Source organism: Sebastes umbrosus, chromosome 13, assembly GCF_015220745.1.
Source record: "Sebastes umbrosus isolate fSebUmb1 chromosome 13, fSebUmb1.pri, whole genome shotgun sequence".
In the NCBI taxonomy this organism is placed as follows: Eukaryota; Metazoa; Chordata; class Actinopteri; order Perciformes; family Sebastidae; genus Sebastes; species Sebastes umbrosus.
In genome coordinates, this window is record NC_051281.1 from 17,546,001 (window position 1) to 17,569,774 (window position 23,774).

The 23,774-nt window shown below is 39.9% G+C and overlaps 1 protein-coding gene across 1 annotated transcript; it reads left to right on the plus strand.

The window, feature by feature from the left end:
- The first annotated feature begins 112 nt into the window (after positions 1-112).
- On the plus strand, positions 113-5,934 carry LOC119500769 (FAST kinase domain-containing protein 5, mitochondrial). Its single transcript, XM_037790678.1, has 2 exons — positions 113-259; positions 3,271-5,934. The coding sequence occupies exon 2, from the start codon at positions 3,283-3,285 to the stop codon at positions 5,722-5,724; it is 2,442 nt and encodes an 813-aa protein (XP_037646606.1). The 5' UTR covers positions 113-259; positions 3,271-3,282; the 3' UTR covers positions 5,725-5,934.
- The last annotated feature ends 17,840 nt before the right edge of the window (positions 5,935-23,774 follow it).

Consider the following 23,774-nt stretch of genomic DNA (forward strand, 5'->3'; position numbering starts at 1 on the left):
GCCACTGGATATTTTCATAAATTATTACAGTCTGTACATCACAGCACTGTATTTTAACTAGTTTGTAGCACATCATTGGCTAAATCGTCTGGCTAATAATGCCTAGTTTATTATTTTGAAGGTTGAAGTACTTGACTTCCGGTCATGATTGCAGCATGTATGCACATTGACTTACTACATCCACGGTTTCCTCTCCTCGTAACTTCATGAGGTTTTCACATGTTTATAACAGTCCCGTCTTGATGCTGGAGAGACAGAGGTGAGTTTAACGGTCTGGTTGCAGGACATATACATGTGTAATGTGATTTATCTTATAATAATAATAACTTAAGCCTACATTAATGTTACTTTCTGACACCACATTCCCATTCTGCAATGTAGCTGTTCTCCTACTGTAACATGCATGTTAGAGCACACCACTGAATAATGCAAAATAATATTAAAGCTTAATAAATGATGCAACCCCTATTTACTACCATCTATCTATATTTACTACTAATAGTAGTATTATTTTAACATACAGACGTGGACAAAATTGTTGGTACTCTTCCGTTAAAGAAAGAAAAACCCACAATGGTCACTGAAATAACTTGAAACTGACAAAAGTAATAATAAATAAAAATTGACTGAAAATGAACTAATGAAAATCAGACATTGCTTTTGCATTATGGTTCAGCAGAATCATTTAAAAAAACAAACTAATGAAACTGGCCTAGACAAAAATGATGGTACCCTTAACTTAATATTTTGTTGCACAACCTTTTGAGGCAATCACTGCAAACAAGTGATTTCTGTAACTCTCAATGAGACTTCTGCACCTGTCGACAGGTATGTTGGCCCACTCCTCGTGAGCAAACTGCTCCAGCTGTCTCAGGTTTGAAGGGTGCCTTCTCCAGACTGCATGTTTCAGCTCCTTCCACAGATGTTCAATAGGATTTAGATCAGGGCTCATAGAAGGCCACTTCAGAATAGTCCAATGTTTAGTTCTTAGCCATTCTTGGGTGTTTTTAGCTGTGTTTTGGGTCATTATCCTGTTTGAGGACCCATGACCTGCAACTGAGACCAAGCTTTCTGACACTGGGCAGCACATTTCGCTCCAGAATGCCTTGATAGTCTTGAGATTTCATTGCACCCTGCACAGATTCAAAACACCCTGTGTCAGATGCAGCAAAGCAGCCCCATAACATAACCGAGCCTCCTCCATGTTTCACATTAGGTACAGTGTTCTTTTCTTTGGATGCTTCATCTCTTCGTCTGTGAACATAGAGCTGATGTGACTTGCCAAAAAGCTCCAGTTTTGTCTCATCTGTCCAAAGGACATTCTCCCAGAAGCTTTGTGGCTTGTAAATATGCATTTTGGCAAATTCCAGTCTCACTTTTTTATGATTTGGTGTCCTCCTTGGTTGTCTTCCATTAAGTCCACTTTGGCTCAAACAGTGACGGATGGTGCGATCTGACACTGATGTACCTTGACCTTGGAGTTCACCTCTAATCTCTTTGGAAGATGTTCTGGGCTCTTTGGTTACCATTCGTATTATCCGTCTCTTCAATATGTCATCAATTTTCCTCTTGCGGCCACGTCCAGGGAGGTTGGCTACAGTCCTGTGGACCTTAAACTTCTGAATAATATGTGCAGCTGTAGTCACAGGAACATCAGGCTGCTTGGAGATGGTCTTAAAGCCTTTACCTTTAACATGAAGGTCTATAATGTTCTTTCTAATCTCCTGAGACAACTCTCTCCTTAGCTTTCTGTGGTCCATGTTCAGTGTGGTACACACCATGATGCCAAACAGCACAGTGACTACTTTTCACCCTTTAAATAGGCAGACTGACTGATTACAAGTTTGAAGATACCTGTGATGCTATTTACAGGACACACCTTAGTTTAATATGTCCCTATGGTCACATTATTTTACATCTTTTCTAGGGGTACCATCATTTTTGTCCAGGCCAGTTTCATTAGTTTGTTTTTTAAAATGATTCTGTTGAACCACAATTCAAAAGCAATGTCTGATTTTCATTAGTTCATTTTCAGTAAAGTTTTATTTATTATTACTTTTGTCAGTTTCAAGTTATTTCAGTGACCATTGTGGGTTTTTCTTTCTTTAACGGAGGGGTACCAACAATTTTGTCCACGTCTGTATATGTGTGTATATGTTCATTTACTTAAACAACAGGGATTCTGGGTTTCAGGCAGGAAATATTATTATCATTATTATTATTATTAATACTAAAGGAAATATAACAGTCATTTATAAGCGGTGTTCTGTAGAAATAGGCTATAGCACTTAATATTTTGTCATGGTTTTCATCAAGGGAAATTCACTATTAACTTTGTTTATAGCCTACTGTGCTTGACAAGAAATGTAGTAAATATTGTGCAAATGGCCTTGCTTGAGAAATCTATCTGTAGTGTTGGTACAAAGATTTGAGACCATAATGTTCCACAAATGTCTGCTTAAGTGTACAACATATATAAAACAGGTTTATACTTTTTTATTTTTTTTTATTTAATTTTATTGTTTAAATCCAAATTGAGCGGCTTAAAACTGGACTCCTTTTATTATTTCCACATCTACCTTTCACCCTCTTTTAGAAGCAGCATATTCTTGGCCGCTGAAAGCCTAGACCAAATTTGATGTGAAATTGATCTACATATAGAATAATCCCCCCCCCCAAAAAAACAATATATAATCTTTTGCGGTAAATTACTACCAGGCATAGTAGGAATTGCATGTTTGCTCGATTTAGCACTTGTATTTTGGCATTTGCTGTCTATTGAAATCATGTCTGAAAACTAGTTTCTGGCAAGAGTGTGCATATCTTTAAACAAATTGAACATATGTTATTTTCATGTCTGACCTCTCACTAAGATTAATTCAGTCTAAAAAATATAGATACAAAATGCAATGAGATGTAAAGTATATCAGATTTGAAATGTTATGAATGCCAATACTTAAAAAAGCAAATATAAAGTAAAAACAAAAAGTAAATATATCTGAACCACTCAGACCAAAGAGGGTGAGTAAAACAGATGCAGACAGTGCAGGCCACCGTCAGACGTTGCTTCCCAGTTGCAGTTTTTGTGGAAAGGATAAAATCCTAGTAAATTTGATGTGAAATTGATCTACATATAGAATAATCCCCCCCAAAAAACAATATATAATCTTTTGTGGTAAATTATTGCCAGGCATAGTAGGAATTGCATGCTTGCTCGACTTAGAACTTGGCGTTTGCTGTCAATTGAAATCATGCCTTTTGTCGTTTTAGTCTGACAGATTGATGGCTGCCTGTGTGCTGTGTCGACGGGTGCCCAGGCTACGCTACCTCCCAGGCTTGAGAAAGGACTTTGCCCAGGCTCAGCATGTGCCTGTCAAACAAGAGGATGAGACTGATGATCATGAGGTGAAGAAAGGAGTGTTGCAACACCAGGAGGCCTCTCCCCAAGGAGGATACAGGCTGTATTACAACCCTTCCTCATATCATCGCTCTGTGTGGAGCTCCGCAACCTCCCGGAGCCAAACAGATAATGATGAGGATGAACAGTGCCTCTCCACTCTCGCACCTTCCTTCTGGCAACAGAGCAATCACTACAGTGTGAGTTGCTCGCGGCACCTCTCCAGCTCCAAGAACACGCTTCTTGATTTAGCTTTCCGCAAAGGCCCTGAACCCGAGATGCCATCAGTTTCGCCGTACCGCAGAAAACCCACGCCGCCAGATGTTAAAGTAGATACACGTGCCTTCCTCAAATGCCGGCCAGGGTATTCCTCCATGACCCCTGACCTCACCCAGCGGCCTCCCCCAATCGAATGGGAAGAGGCCTTGCCGGTGCTCCAAAAAGTGACCGTTTTAAAAGGCAGCATGAAATCATCAGATGTGTCTCGGTTTTTCACAGAGCTCAGCCGCTTGCACCCGGACAAGATGTCATTAGTGCGCAGCGACCAGCGCTTCATCATGCTCCTCCGATATTCCGTGGAACACCTTCGCCTCTTCACTCAACCTCAGCTGCTGGAGGTGCTGCAGTCGTTTGTGTGGCTGGACATGCCCTCAGCCCACTCTGTGCTCGGGCTTTACGAGGCCGAGCTGAGCCGCCGGGCCAGCCAGATGAGTTTACACCAGCTGCTGGTAGCTGCTGACTTGTGGCGTTGCATCGGGAGGCAGGTCCCCCAGTTCTTACAGCACCTGTATGATTCAGTCCGTCTGCATCTGGGACAGATTGGGGTCCCTGAGCTGGTGCAACTGTTGTATATAATAGGAGAGGGCAGGCAGTGCCCAAAAGACTTGATCCATCCTGTAGAGCAGCTTCTCATGCGTCATTTACAGCAACTGTGCCCTGAGGAGGTTGGCGCTGTGTGCTTGGGGCTCTTTAAATCCCAGACTTCAATATCTCAGGGTGCAGTGACCCGTATTGTTGATAAGGCACTCTCTTTTGTGGAGGAGATGAGCGACTTTGCCATGGTGAATGTGCTGAAATTCCTGCGTTTCAGCTACCTGTATCACAGGGCGTGGCTGCAGGCCATGGCGCAGGAGGTTCCTCGACGGGCCCACAGGATGGGCGTCGAGGGGCTGATGCACGTGGCACTGGCTTGTTCAGCACAGCATCACCGCGACGATAACATCCTAATGGCAATAGCCGAGAGAGTTCCCTCACTGGTGCCACACTGCAGGAGCAAAGACTCATGCAAGCTGTTGTGGGCCTTTGGCACGTTAGGGTTTCTCCCAGCCCAGAGCCCGAGCTTCTATCCGAGCCTTACAGAGGCCCTGAGACGGAGGAAAGCTGAATTCCAGCGATACCCAGAGCATCTGCTTACCGGTCTTCTAGGCCTGGCCTTTGTCTCTCAGTTCCCGGAGGACCTAATTACATTAGCTCTGAGTCCTGAATTTGTAAACTTAGCACTGAAATCCAAACAGCTGGACCTGAAAAAGGACTTGTGCACTTTAGATGAAGCCGTGGCTCTGGAGTTGCCTCGGTGGAGTGGCCCGCGGCTGAGCCGTGAACTGAGAGAGGAGGTGGCAGAGATGCTGTGGAAGTTTGCTCAGTCAGATATGTGCCTGAAACCAGAGGTTCAGGAAGCGGAATCTGCTCTGCGGGATCTGCTCGGAGGAGAGGAGTTTGTATTAAAGAGAATGATTCTCCCCCACACTCGCTCCATCGACCTGGAAGTACACATCGACTCCGCTGGACAGCCGATTCCTGTGAGCCCAGCATCCCGCACAGCCACGCCATCTCCAGAGAACAGTTCATCCAAATCTCCTTCTCATCAGGGTTGGGGAAAAATGAACATAGGAGTAACTATAACTGAGGATCTTTTAGCACAGCTAATGAATACCAAAAACACCACTGAACCTTTAACCACATCTCCTACGGTTAATCCTACAGTTCTTCACAGAGTAGAGCCCGATGAAGGCGGGAGATTGTTTGACACAGGGGTAGATCTGACCAGTGGCATTATAGAAACTCTTGCCAAACCCAGTAGGCCGGGCTCAGCCCCTCAGGACTCCAACAGCACAGTCAAACTTGCCATCCAAGTTTCCAGCAGGAACCACTATTGCTGCCATTCACAGCAGTTGTTGGGCCTTCATGCCATGAAGAGGAGGCAGTTGAAGTTGGCAGGCTACAGGGTTGTAGAGCTTAGCTACCAGGAGTGGTTTCCCATGCTGAGGAGGAGCAGGACTGAGAAGCTCGCACACCTGCACTGCAAAGTCTACAACAGCCTGAAATGATTCTCTGACCTTCAAAGGACCAGCAAAGTTGGACTGCATACTATGTATGTGCAAAGTACAGACTATTAAGGAGAGGAGCAGATGCTCGTTTCCCCCCCACCACCTACCATTGTACACGTTTAGTTAAAAAAAAAACAGGATTTTTGTCAAAACGTGTGACATTTCAAGATATTTTTGTGATAATAAAAATAATCCAAATTAAAAAAAGTATTCAACTCCTCACTGTTCTGGTCAAGGTTATGGTATGATATCATTACATACGGTATGTTGATATGTATTTTCTTATTTTAGTCTTCATGCAAGAATTTGCAAATGCCTTCCACGATCTGTCGAAAGAGAAGTAAAGAGAAACAATGTTTTGCATCATACTTAAAATCACGCTCACTCATGCATGATGGTCTTCTCAGAGGTCAGATCGCTGCCCTGCTCTGCACGTCAAAGGTCAAACTTAATCTTTTCGACTGATGTAACAGACTTCTATGTTGTTGTTTTTTGGTATTGTGGCTGCTCATGAACAGTGGAATCTGTTATGTAATTTGTTAAAGAACGGATTAAAATCCTCTGTCGCAATGTAATACCAAGGCACCGCCAAAATAATTCACAGCAGAGTGAATGATCACAGTTTCACTGAAGCATCTGCACCTAATACAGAACTTGTTCATCATATTCTTTTCATGTACAAAAAGTTGGCACCTGTACTGCTAACTCACTCATACATTTTGAACAGCTTTTTATGTAAGATTGATATGACAATAACTACAATATGAGTATTTTTTTAATGGCGGGCCTGTTTCAAAACCCTGTGGGAGCTGTGATTGATGACTTCGTCTGGCCTCGCTTTATATGACCACCACCTTTTATAGGTTTTTAAAGGGTTCTTGTTGCAGGATACAGTGTCTAAATCAGGTTATAGTCAAGACAAGTCAATTTTTATTTATATAGCCCTATATCACAGATCACAAATTTGCCCTTAGAGGGCTTTACAATCTGTACAGCTATACAAAACCCTCTGTCCTTTATGACACTAGCAGTGGATGAGGAAAAACTATAAAATATAGGGCTGTTAATCGATTAAATTATTTAATTGCGATTAATTGCATGATCGTCCATGATTAATCAATATTAAATTGCACATTTTTTACCTGTTTAAAATGTACCTTAAAGGGAGATTTGTCAAGTATATAATACTCTTATGAACATGGGAGTGGACAAATCAGCTTACTTTATGCAAATGTATGTATATATCTATTATTGTAAATAAATTAACAACACAAATCAATAACAAATATTGTTCAGAAACACTCACAGGTACTGCATTTAGCATAAAAAAAAATGCTCAAATCATAACTGACTTGACTATGACTTGCCCCAAACTGCATGTGATTATCATAAAGTGGGCATGTCTGTAAAGGGGAGACTCGTGGGTACCCATAGAAAACCATTTTCATTCACATATCTTGAGGTCAAAGGTCAAGGGACCCCTTTGAAAATGGCCATGCCAGTTTTTCCTTGCCAAATTTTAGCGCAAGTTTGGAGCGTTTTTTAACCTCCTTCCCAACAAGCTAGTATGACATGGTACCAATGAATTCCTCAGGTTTGGTAGTTTCATATGATACCAGTATATCTTCACTGTAGCTTTAAAACTGAACCCGCTACAACCTAAAAATCGCAATTTGCATTAAATTACTGGCGATTAAACAAATTTGCGTTAACGCGTTATCGCTATAGTTATTAACTTTGACAGCCCCAATAAAATAATAATAATAAAATAAATAAATAATAAAATAAATAATAGTGAAAATATTTGTATAATAAGTTTGAAAGACTTACTGAATATTTCCACACAATGGATAACCAAGGCGGTATCCTCGTTAAATTAAGATGGACTGACAATGTTTAAAAAAAGAATCAAGAAAACTTCGAAAGTACAGTAGCTACGATTATGTATGTTTGTCAGAATTTATAGCTTCCAGCTGCTTTTCAGTAGCTACCTTACTTATAAAATAACAAGCACCCCACCAGTGTGTGGTATTCTATTAAAAGATGTTTGTTTATTCGCAAAATAACTCTTTCAGTATAATATAATATAATATAATATAATACTACCACTATCTGCAAGCCCAAAATGATCGAGTATTGTGCAAACACCTTCCCGAAAGACTAAAAAGATATTAAATGTTAAAGGCTTCACAGAAACAGAATGTATAACAGCGTTTATGACATTAAGTACATTCCACTGTCACTTTTTTTGTGACAACCTTTAATGCAAAACCTGATTTATATGGCCGATCATGCAAAACTGTAAACACTACCTCTGAAACAGTCTGAGCATATAAATGAGAGACTGGTTGCAGCCCCACTGACTCCGGGAAATGAGTTCTTTCACACTGGGATACAATTGATATCCCCATGCTTGACTCCTCCAAGCCGTCAATAGATGACTTTGCTCCGGAGGTCATCTGTCCGTCTCTCATTCTGCAAGTGCAGCAAGATCAGGGAGCGTTCACAGATGGTTGCATTTTTATCTGTAGTTGAGAGGTAGAAAGAAAATTTGCCACATTGTTCTATCACCTTGTATAAACATGAAGTGGTGTAAGAATAGTGGAACAACATAGTGGGTTGCTGAACAGACTCATTTATATTATAAAGAGCTGTCAGATTCACATCATGAATGTTAATTTTTTAATTATAACTTGTGAATGCAATGCAGTTCAACAGCCCAAGGTAAGAGATGCACCCCATCAAAACTCACCATGAATCAGTGGTAGAAAAAAATCTACAACTATTGTAAAATATGCAAAAAGCTTTGAAATGCATAACAATGAACAAAACTAGAAAAAACTAATTTGGTATGAAAAAGCATTGTTTATTCAAGAACTTATTGTCATTATGCAAGCATAACAAAAAAGTGTTGTCCTCAAATGGTGCATTGTATTAAAAAAAAGACTACACATATACAATGAATAAATAAGGCACAAATGAGAAAAAGATTGGTCATAAATATCAGTGATAAAAGGTGCAGAATCAATTCTATACAATGATTCTGCATTGTTTATGTCTTGCTGACTGTCATATCCAGGTTGGGGGGACATCCGTAAGCAGGATATCCTCCCTGAAGAAAAAGCTGTGATGAGACCTTGGTGTAAGGACACACTGGAGAGACTACAGGTGTGTTGTGTTCCCCTTCAAAATGTTTCTCCTTTCTCTCCCTCCCCCCTCCTTTCCTTTGTGACCCAGAAACTGACGTTAGTGCTTCCATCTTGCCAGCTGTCCCAGTACAGTAGGAGACAAAAACAGCTTCAAGGTCTCCGACTAGGAGACATTATTGTCTGAGGGAAAGGCTAGAAAATCCTGCAGGGAGAATTGTTTTAATGGCATGCCCAGACACAGCTAGCGTTCTTAAAAGATGAATACACCATCTGATCATCTGAAAGTCAGAGAATGAAAGAGATAATGCTACAGTGTAGAAGTAGCCCATTGTGTGGCCTATATTTCTTCATATCTCTTTGTTGATTCAGGACAGTGGAAAGTAGAAAGCATAAACTGTACATAAAGGTGGACGACACGACAGCTCCCGAAAAGTGAAGCCAAAACATCTTGATCGCCCCCTGGTGGCTGGCTGCAGTATAGGTCATAAAGCCCATGTTAGCTGATGGGACATGGGCCAAACTAAAAAGTCAAAGAACACGTCAAATACATTTTTCCCAAAGATGGTTTCTGTCATTTTTGTTAGTTCCTATCACACTGATGTATGCTCAAGTGCTCATTTTTCTGATAAGTTTGGTTTTAATTAGTTATTTGATGCTATAAAAAAGGGGGCAAGACATCATGATTTGCAGCTAGGAGTCTCTCTCGCTGTCAAGCTGCGTCTGTGTTCGGCTCACGATTGGTTCAGGTGGGTGACCTCAATATGGTGGCTGCAGCCCCCCGATCACTACTGCACAGATTCTGGCTCCAAATGACGTCAAAATCTCGAGATGGCAGCTCCCGTATCCGGGATATTTTGGCTTCACTTCTGTACAGTGGGAGGAAGTGGAGACGCGTCATCCATCTTTTTATACAATCTATGGTGGAAACCTAGACAGAATTTGGAGCACTTTGGTTTTATAATTGGTTATTGGACTGAAGATTTAAACCTGCAGTAGGCAGAATATTTTAGCGTCATTGGGCAAAGATTCCATAATAACCTTTCAGCATATTGTAATTCAAGTGTTCTGAGAGAAAACTAGACTTCTGCACCTCCTCATGGCTCTGTTTTCAGGCTTTAAAAAAATCTTTGGCCAATCACAGGTTATTTCAGAGAGACTATGTTCCTATTGGCTGTTCATTCAACGGAGGCAGCTGTCAATCACTCGTAAACTCCGATCAAACGGTCAAACTAGGGGGCGCTGATCAAATACAAATTAATATTCTGTTACTTTAATGTGTGATTACTTGAGGTGTGGTTACTTTACGAGTGATTGACAGTTGCTCAGAGACGACAAGGCTCCAGCTCGGCTCTGATTGGTTGTTTTTCTCCGGTCTGTGAAATCTTGCAGATGCCATCAGGAGCACCGGAGGATACCAGAGGCACATGATTTTTTTTCAGATTACCCATCTCATGCACTACTGTCAGGATATAGTGACCGTTTTATAAAAATAACTTTTAAAAACCACATTTGCTCCAACTCCACCCACTGCATCTTTAAGTCCTAATTATCTTCACTTCTGTCTCCTTCCCTTACTTCCTCTAAGTCACTTGCTGATGGGAGGCAAAGTGGTATAAAGGGAGGACAGGAAATGAGCAGTGGGAAAGACAAATTCAATCAACACTACATCTGCCAGCATGCGTGGGAGCGCTTGATGACCCCCTCAGGAGGAGCTGGAGGAGGCTGCTGGGAAAAGAGTCATTCTGGTTGCTCTGGTGCTCCCTGATCAGAGTATAGTGGGAGGAGAATGGATGGATAGAGAGATGCCAGCAGAGGGCACTCTCAACTTAGGAAACAGCACAGCATTGCTGACAGACAATGATGAAATAGTCCCATGATATTTTTTTGTAGAATATATAACTCAAATTTATATAAATGCAACAGTTTTAACAAGCTCAGGATAACATATTAGGGGGACATTCATTTTTACATTTTGTCAATATTACATAACGCTTTCAACAGTATAATTAATTTGCAGACCCAACAAAAGAGACGTTCAAGCCCAGTAAGTACATTTTTGTAACAAGGTAGAGACGAGTCAATAAATACCTCTCCTATTCTTCACAGATCTGAAAGAAAAAACTATAAAAGAGAATTCACATTTGGGCTCTTTCAAGTCGGTGCCATCCCTGCAGCTACAGATTTCACACTTCTGGGTGTGCAGGAAGAAGCATGCTTTTGAAGTCGAGATGATTCAGTTTCTCATTTAGCACCATTCTCTTTGGATTCAAATGCAAGTCATTGGATAGCCAAATAATCCACTGGAGAAAACGACTCACTGATGTCGTGTCAGCTCTATTATGTTTTGCAGGTTGACACTAACAAGGGCAAACGTGTTTGGGGAATAGGGACCGCCTGCCACATTGCACTAGTTTCATCAGAGTGTGTGGACTAATGGGAACGATTATCGGCTTAGATCGGATCATTATGCTATTTGTTGTACTGTATTTCTGAGTAATCTACCGAGCAAGGTGCCAAACGGTGTCTTATTTGTTCATGACTCACTGATGACAAGAAATGTAATGAGTTATTAACTTGCTATAAACAAAAGTAACTAGAAAATAATCATTAGGCTTAGACACTGTTTTCAAACGTGACCAGTATTTCACCCGTTAATGGAGGAGGCTCTGGTAGACTGAATGCTCCTCTCAGTAATCCCTGTCTTATTTGCATTTCAATTCTTTTGCAGCCTGGAAACTAATCCAGCGCAGTCTGTTATGTAGCCTACATTTGCATCAACATTTCTTAAGTTATCTCAACACAGAGATACTACTGTCTGTCTACTGTAATTCCTTATTGTGTGAGACAGACAAATCCTAATGCCACATATCCTTTAATCATTTATGCAACGCCCCTACTACTATACTTGTCACAGAAAAAAATCCACTTCATAGACTTAATCGAGTTTGAGCGCAAATGATTTTCCCCGGAGAGTGACGACAAATGAACCCCATCGCAATTTTGCACGATGACGGTGCTAACCACTCCTGAATGTCTCTGTATCACCCTCTCTCAGTGCCACTTCCTTTCTGACCCCTTCGGTGGCACTCAATAATGTGTCTGGATCCTTGCCTTTAAGATTCCAAACACACACACACTCTGCTGAAGCAACTGCTGCTGGGACGCGACTGATAGGGTGAGTTTTTGCATTCAGCACTTGTCTTTGCTGCTATTGATAGGCCTTTATTAACTTAACCAAGTTCAAGATTTGCTGTCTGGTTTCTCGTTTATGAAGGGGATAAAACCCTTTCACCTCGAGAACACAGTGGATTTGGATTATTAGTGTTGTATTTTTGGCACCTTGAAAAAAAAATAAAGAGGATATTCGGGAAGAATGAAATGCACTATTACTCCAGCTAGTCTCCCATAGAAGTATATGATATGATATATGATATGACCATCTAACCAGAGGCACTGACATTCTATTAAAGGAGCAGTGTGTAACATTTCGGGGGATCTATAGAGTGCTCCAGGGATGACGTATTTGTGCAGGCCAACCAGGAAGTTAGCATCGCCCTGGGTTCCCTTGACAGGGAGTATACACAATGAGGCTGTAAAGGCGGACGAGTCAGTGTGATGACGTTTAGTAGTATCATTTAGCCACTAGTTAGTAACTGCCTTTTTAAGACATAAAGGCTTCAAAATTCACGAGTGGGATATTTACTGATGACTTACGTTAAAATCTCTTAAGCTCATGTTAACCACAGATCTTATTTCAGGCCGCTAACTAAAAACCCATTAAAAAAACCCACTGACTACCAGACAAGGGAACCGTAAATGCTAAAATGCCAACTAATTTCCGGATTTTAGGACTTGTTCCTGTAGGACACTAGTAACATAAATGGAATTTAATATTCATAACCCTGTTTTCATTAGTGTATAATCACTTGAAAGTTAGAATGGTTGTGTTTTTGTTAGCTTAGAATAAGCTGTTTATATCTATATAAGGGAGAAGGTCCTCTTCACGGAGTCTGCCATAAACCAAACAGTGGCTCTAGCAAGAGCCCTTCACGTTTTTACGTTACCTGAAGGCCACCGTAGTTCTCCAACACACTTGTGAAACTGCGGTAACGTGAGCCGCAGAGTGCAAAACCGTGGTTCCGCCAGCCGCCATCTGACCTCTGTTGCTCCTAAAGTAGTGTTATTATGGTAAGGATGGCCTCTGTGCGAGGCGAACGGCGTTACCACGGTTTTGCACTTTGCGGTTCATGTTATGCAGTCTTAGAAAGGGAGGAGTGAGCGGAGGGGTACTCAGTTGGTTGCAATCTGCAACCACACCACTAGAGGTCGCCAAATCCCACACACTGTACCTTTTAAGATAAAACTTCACATACATTGCAAATCCTGGTTATTAGTCTTGTACTGTAAGTCACTCTTTTACTGTTAACAAGAACACAATTTAAATCAAACACAAGTTTAAGTACTGTAGCTTTGTTGGAAGCTAATTAGACTGTGATATTATTACTATACTATACTATACTACAGCCTAGAGCCTTCTCATTATAAGTTGCTCTGAAAACTGTCAGCTATATTTTATAAAAGAAAATGTAATACCTAAGTGTTTTCTATGTGATATTGTTGATCTTTTTGTATCTAGATTAAGTGCCTGCCTTTCTGTATGTCTTGTCTTGTCGTGACAATGAACATTTTGTTTTGCACGAATGAGTGGAGGGGTATTCAGTTGGTTGCAATTTGCAACCATAATGCTAGATGCTGCCAAATCCTACACACTGGTCCTTTAAAGCATTTGACATAACGTAGCAGTGGGACGCTAAAGAATTACATTTGTGTGCAAATCTTGCTTGTCAGGATGAATTTAGTTCATTTACGCTATCCATAGAAACAGCTGGCCCATGAGAGGGTCCATCATGACCAGAGGGCTTATCAAAGAAAGAAGGTCGAACACAAACAACAGTAATAATGATAACATGCAGCTTGGCTACTCAGTTCAAAAGTTCAATAGAAATAAACATTTGCGATGGAGAAATTCCAGTAATTAAAGCATATTCTGTTTTGATTAAAAATCCCCTCGATCATACTGCAGGGACTATTTTTAGCAAGCTTGTAAAAGATGAAGATATTGTTAATTAGCTTGTGTTTTCGAGCTAATTAACATTATGTGTCCCCCCCCTCCCTGTGTGAGATAAGTTCAGGATGACACTTGCAGCACTGCGTTGCATAACGGCATCGCTGTCCCTCTACACTCATCATTTGGTCACACAGATCACTTTTGCTCAAAGCAGGATTGATGTAGGCTCACTAAACACAGTGGAAGTGTACAGCAGAGTCAATGTAATACAGTTCAACCATGGCATTTGCAAAGGGGCCATGTCGTTATAAAACTCCATAATCATGTAAATTCTGGCTGACTTATCAGAAGGCATTTCAAGGTCAGTTTGTGTTTATGGCATGCTACATGGCGTTATAATATTTATGTTTCTCATTATATCAAATCCCAATTTTGATACTATTTATAGACGGCATTTTTTCAGCAAAAGCCATTCTGTGCATTTGCACACTGTAATTGTCTCTCTATATTGTAGTTTCATTGTTGCTGATGGAGCCGCCTTGCGGCATTCAAATGTGCTACCCCTGCAGAAGGGATTCACAGGAAATGATGGATGCACAGTTTGGACTTGATGCGAAAGACAAAAGCCAGTGTCAGACAACACTGTTAACTGTCTTCTTTACAGAAACTGAGCCCACAGTTTGTATGGGTGCACTGTATACAGATACGTAACTTATGTTGCATTTCTGGCAGAGTAACCACTCAAAGTGTACTGCCCCTAGTGGTTGATGCATGTGTCGTTTCAAACGCAACTACAGGACTCTGTATCCGGTGGCAACCTCCTGATTGTATAGAAGTCTATGAGAAAATGAACCTACTTCTCACTTGATTTATTACCTCAGTAAACATTGTAAACATGAGTTTATGGTCTCAATCACTAGTTTCAAGTCTTCTTCAATACAGCATGATGTTCATTTCGTAAATTATGGTCCCATTTATAGTCAAATAGACCATAAAGCAGGGTATGCTTTAGGGCGTGGCTACCTTGTGACTGACAGGTCGTTACCACGGCGTTGTCCGGTCTGGGAGTTGTTGTGTTTTCGTCTTACAACTTTAACCTTTTCACAGTGTGTTTTCAGTTCATGAAAGTTAATTATAATCTTTTTGGTCGCCTAAAAATGTCTTATTCAGTCTTCTGGTGACGAGAACATGGCGACGGCCAAAAACCAAGCTAGCGACGGCCAAAAACCAAGATGGCGATGGCCAAAATGCCGAACTCGAGGCTGCAAAACTACAGTCCACAAACCAAAGGGTGACGTCACTGTGACTATGTCCACTTCTTATTCAGACTATGTTTCACACTGAACTATTAGACTCATGGCTAAAACACAGTTGCTATGACAACCAGTAACCACAGGTGCCCCCAAGTCAACCCGGAGTGAAATCTTAAAAATTATATCTTTAAACCGGGCATTCATTGATTTTTTGGGCCTATTGTAGCGCAACAAGCCGTGACATTTACATAAAATCACTGTTGCACAGTTACAGACTAAAACCAAAACAATCAGCTGAAAGATGCTAAAACGCTTCATAGAGCTGAGGGGGATTATCACTATACAAGTTGCATTACATAAAAAAAATGTTTAATATAAGAAGATACTAATTAGTGCATCTTTAAAGTATTATCTTTGAAAATAAAACAATGAAGTCACTTAAGTGGGGAAAAATGCCTGTTTGACCTTCAAATTCTTGATAAAATGCAAAAAAAGTAAAAAGGACATATAGGCTACAAGCAAAACATTCCATTACGTACCTTCAGATGTGGCTTTGAACACTTAACATTACCTGTAAAACACAAGGCACTCCCAAATGATACACAAGAACATTTACAGGTTTTTGCAAGCCTATTTTGAGACCTTCAGATGAATAGATGGATGAATTTACATGGGTTCATGTATTCTCTTTCAATTATCTGCACTTAAAAACTTTTTAACAACAGCTGAGTCACTGCTTTCAAACTTCAGTCTGACACATATCAGGATTCAGGATGCTTACTCTGCAGGATGGGTGAAGATGAGAAACAGCTGCAACTGACACCCCCAGGAGTTGTAATTTTGACATGGATCAATGACATCCTTATTTTGGGCACATTTAGATAGTTATATTCAAGAGCATAGAGTCATCAAGTAAAATGTGTCATGATGGCAGCATGTTCAGGACCTAATTAAACAGTACCCTGTTTGTCAATGCATTAATAGGGCTGTCAAAGTTAACTGGATAACGCAAATTAGTTTTAACGCCACTAATTTCTTTAATGTATTAACGCAGCTTGCGATTTTTAGGTTGTAGCGGGCTCAGTTTTAAAGCTAGAGTGAAGATACTGGTATCATATGAAACTAGAAAACCTAAGGAATCCATTACCAACCATGTCATTGCTTGTCGTGAAGGAGGCTAAATAACATTCAAATTTACCCTAAATTTTGGCGAGGAAAAACTGGCATGGCCATTTTCAAAGGGGTCCCTTGACCTCTGAGCTCAAGATTTGTGAATGAAAATGGGTTCTATGGGTAGCCACGACTCTCCCCTTTACAGACACGCCCCCTTTATGATAATCACATGCTGTTTGGGGCAAGCCATGTTATGATTTGAGCATATTTTTTTATGCTAGATGCAGTACCTGTGAGGGTTTCTGGACAATATTTTTCATTGTTTTGTGTTGTTAATTGATGTCCAATAATAAATATATACATATATTTGCATAAAGCAAGCGTATCTGCCCACTCCCATGTTGATATGAGTATTAAATACTTGACAAATCTCCCTTCAAGGTACATTTTGAACAGATAAAAAATGTGCGATTAATTTTGCAATTAACTATGGACAATCATGCAATTAATCACAAATTAATAATGTTGTATGCCCTGACAATAATCTGTTACCCAGGTTGGTAAAATTATGTAATAATAACAATAATAGCTCTTGAGCTTTGTTGATATTTGAATGTTAAGCTATTCCAAATATGATAGCACCGTAATAATATTAACCCCACCATGTTTAATTTAATTTAATCAGTTATTTCAAAATGCTACATACAATTTTGACACGTAGACGATTTATAAATGCATACAATGCCATTTCTCCTCTATTAATGACATAAGAGATTGTTGTATAATGTTCAAATTTCAAATCAAATGTCAAGTCAATTTTATTTATAACCTAATATCACAAATCACAAATTTGCCTCAGGCGGCTTCTTCGTCTATGGGACTTTCTTGGTTTATTCCGAATAAATCTCCATTAATGACCATGTCCTGTGCTGAGATACTAAATGCCCACAGCAGAAAAAGGAATACTGAAAGGCTCTTCTCATCATGTCCGTGTTTATCCTGCCTTTTTTCCCCCTGTCTGTCACACTAGAAGCTCATCAAGCAAACAGACATTTAGCTTCCTGGTTAACGCTATATTTAATGTTGGCAGTTGAAATGAGACTTGAGGACATGGGGTTCTTTCTGTTTGACAAATCTATCGTGTATTTATGTTATGTATGAGCTATCATAAATAGAAGCAGAAATGCCACAAAGGAGGTGATGCAGGAATTGCAACATCAGGAACTGGAACAAGCATCCAACCATGAATCCCACATGCCTCTGACGTTAAAACAGTTCCTCTATTCCATGTAATCAGATTTTTTTTTTTATCTCAAAGCTGCATTTAATGTAAGATAGAATTGCAAAATAGCGTAATCAGAATGTCTCTCATGAAATGAAGAAGTGCATTATCCTTTAATGACGCTCCACAGAGTGATGCACATGCAGCCAACCCCTGAGCCTGAATTAAAACGTGTCCACATCCCTTCGCTTTAAGTGCACGGAAACCATCTTCTGCTTAATGGGAGTACATATTTTAGTCTGTAATTAGACCCTAGTAACCCTGGTAGACAAATTTAAAGTGATGGGTTAACTATTGCGTAATGATTAATTACATTATCTCGAACACTTGGGGACCAGGTAAACACAGAGACAGACGCAGAAGCGGCACACTAACGCACATAAATGAATTCTGTTCTTACTACATTATGTCATCAAGACGCATGCTGGGGATGACAGTCGATGAGAGAGCCGGAGAAATTTAAAATCTTTCCAATGTTCCAACTTCCTTTTTATAAATAATTGATGATTTTTACAGTACACTCACATTGCCTTGACATTGCAAAAACATCGTGCTCTGCTGCACATTGTTATAGAACATTTCCATTTCATGACTGAGGCGATGGCAGGGGAAAAAAAGAAGATGGGGATTGTGCCGGTGTATTGTAATAATATTCATTTACAGAGTAGAGTCAGTTGAATCAAATATGAGCATTGCATTCCTGAGTCATATCCCACTCATGACAAATAATGACTAACGGCCATCTTGACAGAAAGTGGTGTGCTAGAAGGACAATTTTCTGCGCTACAGTAGGTGCCAAAGTGCTGCTAACGGACTGATAGGAACATTTTAAATGAGTGTTGATCTATCAAAAGGCCGGAGTTGACAGTAGATAAGAGGGTTTACCAAGGGGACACGCAACAAAAACAGTAAGGAAGCTTCACATTCAAAAGAGAGATTGAAAAATAGGAGCTATTTTAAGTTACCCAGAAAGTCTTAAAGAAACTGCAGTTCCAAAGCGGTCTTGTATTACACAGATATTTTCTTACATTCCCAGAAGTAACAAACTAAAAATCAATGACACTCTGTACTGTACGAATGCAGGACATTTGTTGTTGTCTCGCTCCCTCACTGTACTGCTCATGAACCGTTCTAAGCCGACGCAGGTTTCTACAGCTGTCAAAACCACATATTTAATGGATTTGACTGTATGGCAAAGTGGTTGACCTCATTCCTCGGGATTGATGCATTACGGGACCTCCTGATCAGAAAGGGGTTTTAATAATTTCCGTCTTCGTGGCTTATTGCTTATCAACGTATCCTGCTGCTGATTAGGCTCCGTTCCTGCTTTAATCCGGACAACTTAATTATACAGGAGATGTCAGACTCCCAAGGACGCTCTTATTTCGAGTGTGGTAAAGCCAAGTGTGAATATTTGATGTTGGCATCCTCCTGTGCCATAGAAATTCAGTCTCCAGGGAACAGGGAGAAGGGACATGTATGCAGGATGAATGTGATTTATACATGAAAAAAATCTCATGTTAAAAAATTGATAATCTGAACTGAACCATACTGTATATACAGTAAGAAAAAATGTAAAAACAACCTAGCTAATGCATAGTATATTTGTTTAATATACTGTAAATTAACAAGAGTCCATAAAGAAAAGCTGCACTAATCACAGCAGGTGTTGTTGCTGCACGAGCAACGATTTAGGTTGATTAATGTAGTTAATATGCTTCTGTCCTAATAATAAAATTGTAGTGTGAGAGACCATACAAGAAGTGGTATAAGTTGCTATAGCAACCAACCTTTTCCCTGCTTGACTGTTTTCCTTTGAGTGGATGCGGCTTTGATGTGGTAGCCAGTGGCTAGGTGAGGAGTTTAACTGTGTTGTAACCAGTGGGAGAATCCTCCCTGTGGGTAAAAGAGCCTGTCAAGATCACAATCAACACTCTGATTAAAGAGGAGGAAGTTTGTTGTGATCTGTTCGCATGAGTTCATCATCTTCTAGGAATCCACAGCCATCTTTGAACGGTTTGGAGTAAATCATGGCATGATAAAGCTGCGGTGCGTAGAAATGGAGCAAACATGATTTAAAAAAAAGTTATTTTTATAAAACGGTCACTATATCATGACCGGTGCTCCTAATGGCATCTGCAAGACTTCACAGACCGGAGGAAAACAACCAAACAGAGCCGAGCTGGAGCCTTGCCGTCTCTGAGCAGCTGTCAATCACTCTCAAACTCCGATCAAACGGTCAAACTAGGCAGCGCTGATCAAATATGAATCAATATTCTGTTACTGTAATGCGTATTTCTCTCCTCAAATGTTTTCAGAATCATCTTGTAGTGTACTGTTTAGCTGTAAAATGAAAGTTTGTGACCCAGCAGGCCATGTTGAGATCAGTTGAGGAAATACCAAGCACCGCCCACACAGCCGGAGCAAACTTTCAAATTTTACAGGTAAACAGTGCACTACAAGATGTTTCTGAAAACATTTGAGGTGAGAAATAGGCATTACAGTAACAGAAGGTTGATTCATATTTGATCAGCGCTGCCTAGTTTAACCGTTTGATCGGAGTTTGCGAGTGATTGACAGCTGCCAGTAGCGCTGTCTGTCTGAAATGATCTGTGATTGGCCAAAGTCTCCCATCACCGGCTCAATTTTTTAACACCTGAAAACAGAGCCATGAGGAGGTGCAGAAGTCTAGTTATCCCTCAGAACACTTGAATTACAATATGCTAAAAGGTTATTATGGATTTTTGGCCCAATGATGCCAAAAACATTCTGCCAACTGCAGGTTTAAGACACTAAAAGGACATCTAGTTCTTCTACACGTTTTGTTTTTCCTTTCCTCTGTTACATCCTGAATTTTTGAATTAAAGGATACTAAAAATATGCATGTAAACCTCCACACAAACTCAGGTATTTTCAAATATGCAGGATATGTGATGAATTATTAACGGACATTGTGAAATCTAAAATAGTGTCTTTGAATTATTCATGTAACATTCTTTTGAGTTTTTCATTTTGCAAACCGGTGTGGAGATTGATTTGTCATCACACACTGTTAAAGAACTTGTATTGATTTTAACATCACTTTAAATCTATTACCTTTTCATCAGTTTGCTACGAGGAGGAGCCACATTTAGCATCAACTAGGAGGAGGTTCCTCACATACTCAGTGAGCTCAGCTGCAGCAGGTAGCTCTGGTGTTACAAAATAGATGCAAATGTATTTTTTCATGCTTTTTCCAGAGGTGCGATCACTTAGTCTACACCTGAGTGTGTCGCCACAAGAATGTACTGTGTTTTCAGTAGAGCAGCTCGTCTGTAAATCTGGTGGTAAGTTCACGTTTTTCTGTGACAATAAACAAAAATACAGACTTACGACCAGATTGCAAGGAAATCTATCTTTTTCTCTACACACACAGTTAAGCTACTAGCTTGCTTTGTGTTTCATGAACATAGAAAAGATTTTTTTTGATCTTTCAACTAAGGCCATCACAATGTGTCAACTAGCCTACATGTGAAGGGGATTGTCTTTTCTCCTCCGTGTCACAGTGATTGAGTGTTGTGTTGAGTGATGGAGTGAGTCAGGCCTGCAGTCACCTGAGTCGCTGTAGCTGATGCTGCAGAAGCAAATCCAGCTGTGTTCAAGATTCATCAGGGAGTGGCAGTGTTCTCTTTGGATGTGCTCTCAACCATTTTAGTGCTAACCTTAGCTATATGACATTGTGTTTAGTAAAAGCACAGTGCTTTTTGGTTTTGTTGGTGAACTTAGATTTATGCCAGTATTTCAAATCCGCTCTTTTTCTTTTGTTTTAGATATATTATTAAAATATAAGTTTGAAAGAGTTTGTGGTGCAGTGCTCGAGCATGACAATGAAACAATCTCTTTTTGACCACGGGTGACAATATCATCAAGCATTCATATTGTTTAAAGAATGCATGATAGAACTAGACTGATGCCTAATTTAAACTTCTGCGGAAAAGCTTGCGCAGAGCTACCGCCTACCGAGCTGCAGAGACGTTTTGCGGATGCTCGCAGAGAGCCGCAAAGATGCGCGTTACTATTGAATCACGCCTATCAAATAAATCAAATACCACCTGACAAAGGATTTGAAAACCACAGGTCCAAATCAAAAAGAAATTACAGGCTATAATGCAATCTGCTGCAGTACTATGCCTGGCATGCACAAGAGATACCCACACCAGCCCACACAGAACGCATATTTAATGGGAATCCATCCAATAGCTATCAATACATTTCACTTAAAACCACAAAAATGTGAACCTCATGTTGGTGAGAGAGGAAAAGTCAGGAGATCATAAAAATCATTAGGATTTATAGTCTGGGAACCATGAATATCAGTAAAAAAAAATGTGCCAATCCATCAAGTAAAGATATTTCACTGGATAAGTGAAAGTGAAAATTCATGACAATCCAGTAGTTGTTGAGATATTTCAGTCAGGACTAAAGTGGTGGACTGAACAACCAACTGACAGACATTGCCATATAGAGACATGCCACTAGCATGGCTAAAAATGGGGGTTTGTTAACTGTCTTAAAGGTCCCATATTATAAAAAAAGGGAGATTTTCATGTTTTTTTATTATAAAGCAGGCTTAAGTCCTATATAAATACTGTGAAAGTATCGAAACACTCAATCCACAGGGAAATACACACAGCCCGTATTCAGAAACTCTGCATTTGAAACAAGCTGTCAGGATTTCTACCCATTCGTGATGTCACAAATATACAATATTTAGACCCTTTACACAATTTTAAACATAAATATTCTAAATGTGTCCCAGTTTATTCCTGGTTGCAGTGTATGTGAATGTCATCAGCTGACAGGAAGTACACATGGACCCAAACTGTTGCCTAGCAACGCAATTCTGTTGCAATTCAGTCGCAATTCCATTAAAATGCGCTAAAACGGAGCGTTTCAGACAGAGGGTAAATACAGGCGTATTCAGGCCGACAGTATGAGGAAAATAAAGTTTTTTTTTAACATTACAGCATGTAAACATGTTCTAGTAGAAACACAAAATACAAGTATGAACCTGAAAATGAGCATAATATGGGACCTTTAAATTTCATAGAAGTCTTAAAATGTATTGACTCAGACGCACAACAAGCTTGAACCCAAAAGCACCACACAAAGATAATCAGAGTCAAATAAATGTTCTCATTTACTGAGTTCTAAAAGCAGGAGAGAGTCATAACCAGCCAAACTTTAGCCAAACTTATCGAGGCAGGATGCAGGATGCAGGATACGAATCATGCAGGCAGAAACAAAGGCTGTAACGCTATAGGGCAGACGTAAACTAGACAATCTGAGAAGGAATAAATGGAGATAGGTCGGTATACAGTATATACTGCTAGGCAGAGAAATAGGAAGCAGGTAAATATGTTGGCGGGAAGGGTCAGGTGATGGAAATGGCAGAAAAGGGGTTACTGCAGGGCATAAGTGGCTGGATCTAGAATGACAGGAAGAGTTATATAATAGTATTATGGCAGAGAAAACAGAAGGAATGTTAGGAGCTGGCTGGAGTTGTGACATAAAATCCCTATTAATAAATATACAGTTGCTTTAACCTTGAATATAAATATTATCTCCACCAGTAGATTATGTATTTGGTTGTGTGTGTGTCTGTCTGTCCACAGCTAATCTCGCATACTACTGGACCCATCAGACTAATATGTTTTGTGCTCATTTAGGACTGCATGCTCAAGGACCTCTCGTGGTTGCAGTTATTCACATTTTTTGAAAACATATTTTATAAACTGTTTAATAGCCCTCCTCTCTCTCTCGCTCTCCCTTATCTCTTAACGGTTGAAAGTTGAGACACTTTTTGGGGAAAAATTAAATTAGTGAAATGTAATAATTCAGTTGTTCATCATCAAAAAGTTGTGTCAAATTGGAATACTCAATTTCTGGTATGACCCCTTCAAAAATTAAAATAATTTTGTACAATTTTTTTTTTTCACTTTACCTAAAGCAAACAATGACCACCTAGTGACCAGCTTGTAATGTATTATATCTGCCTAAGGAATGTCATTACTTCACTTGAAGCACCCAATGACCACTTAGAGTAACTTACAATAACATTTTATTGCATTATAACAGTGATTATAATGCTTTATAAAAAGATGAATGTATTAAAACTATGGAAATTATAATACACTATGATCCTT

Excerpts from the sequence above, each read along its gene's own strand:
- LOC119500769 (XM_037790678.1), top strand. The coding sequence starts at position 3,283 with ATGGCTGCCTGTGTGCTGTGTCGACGGGTGCCCAGGCTACGCTACCTC.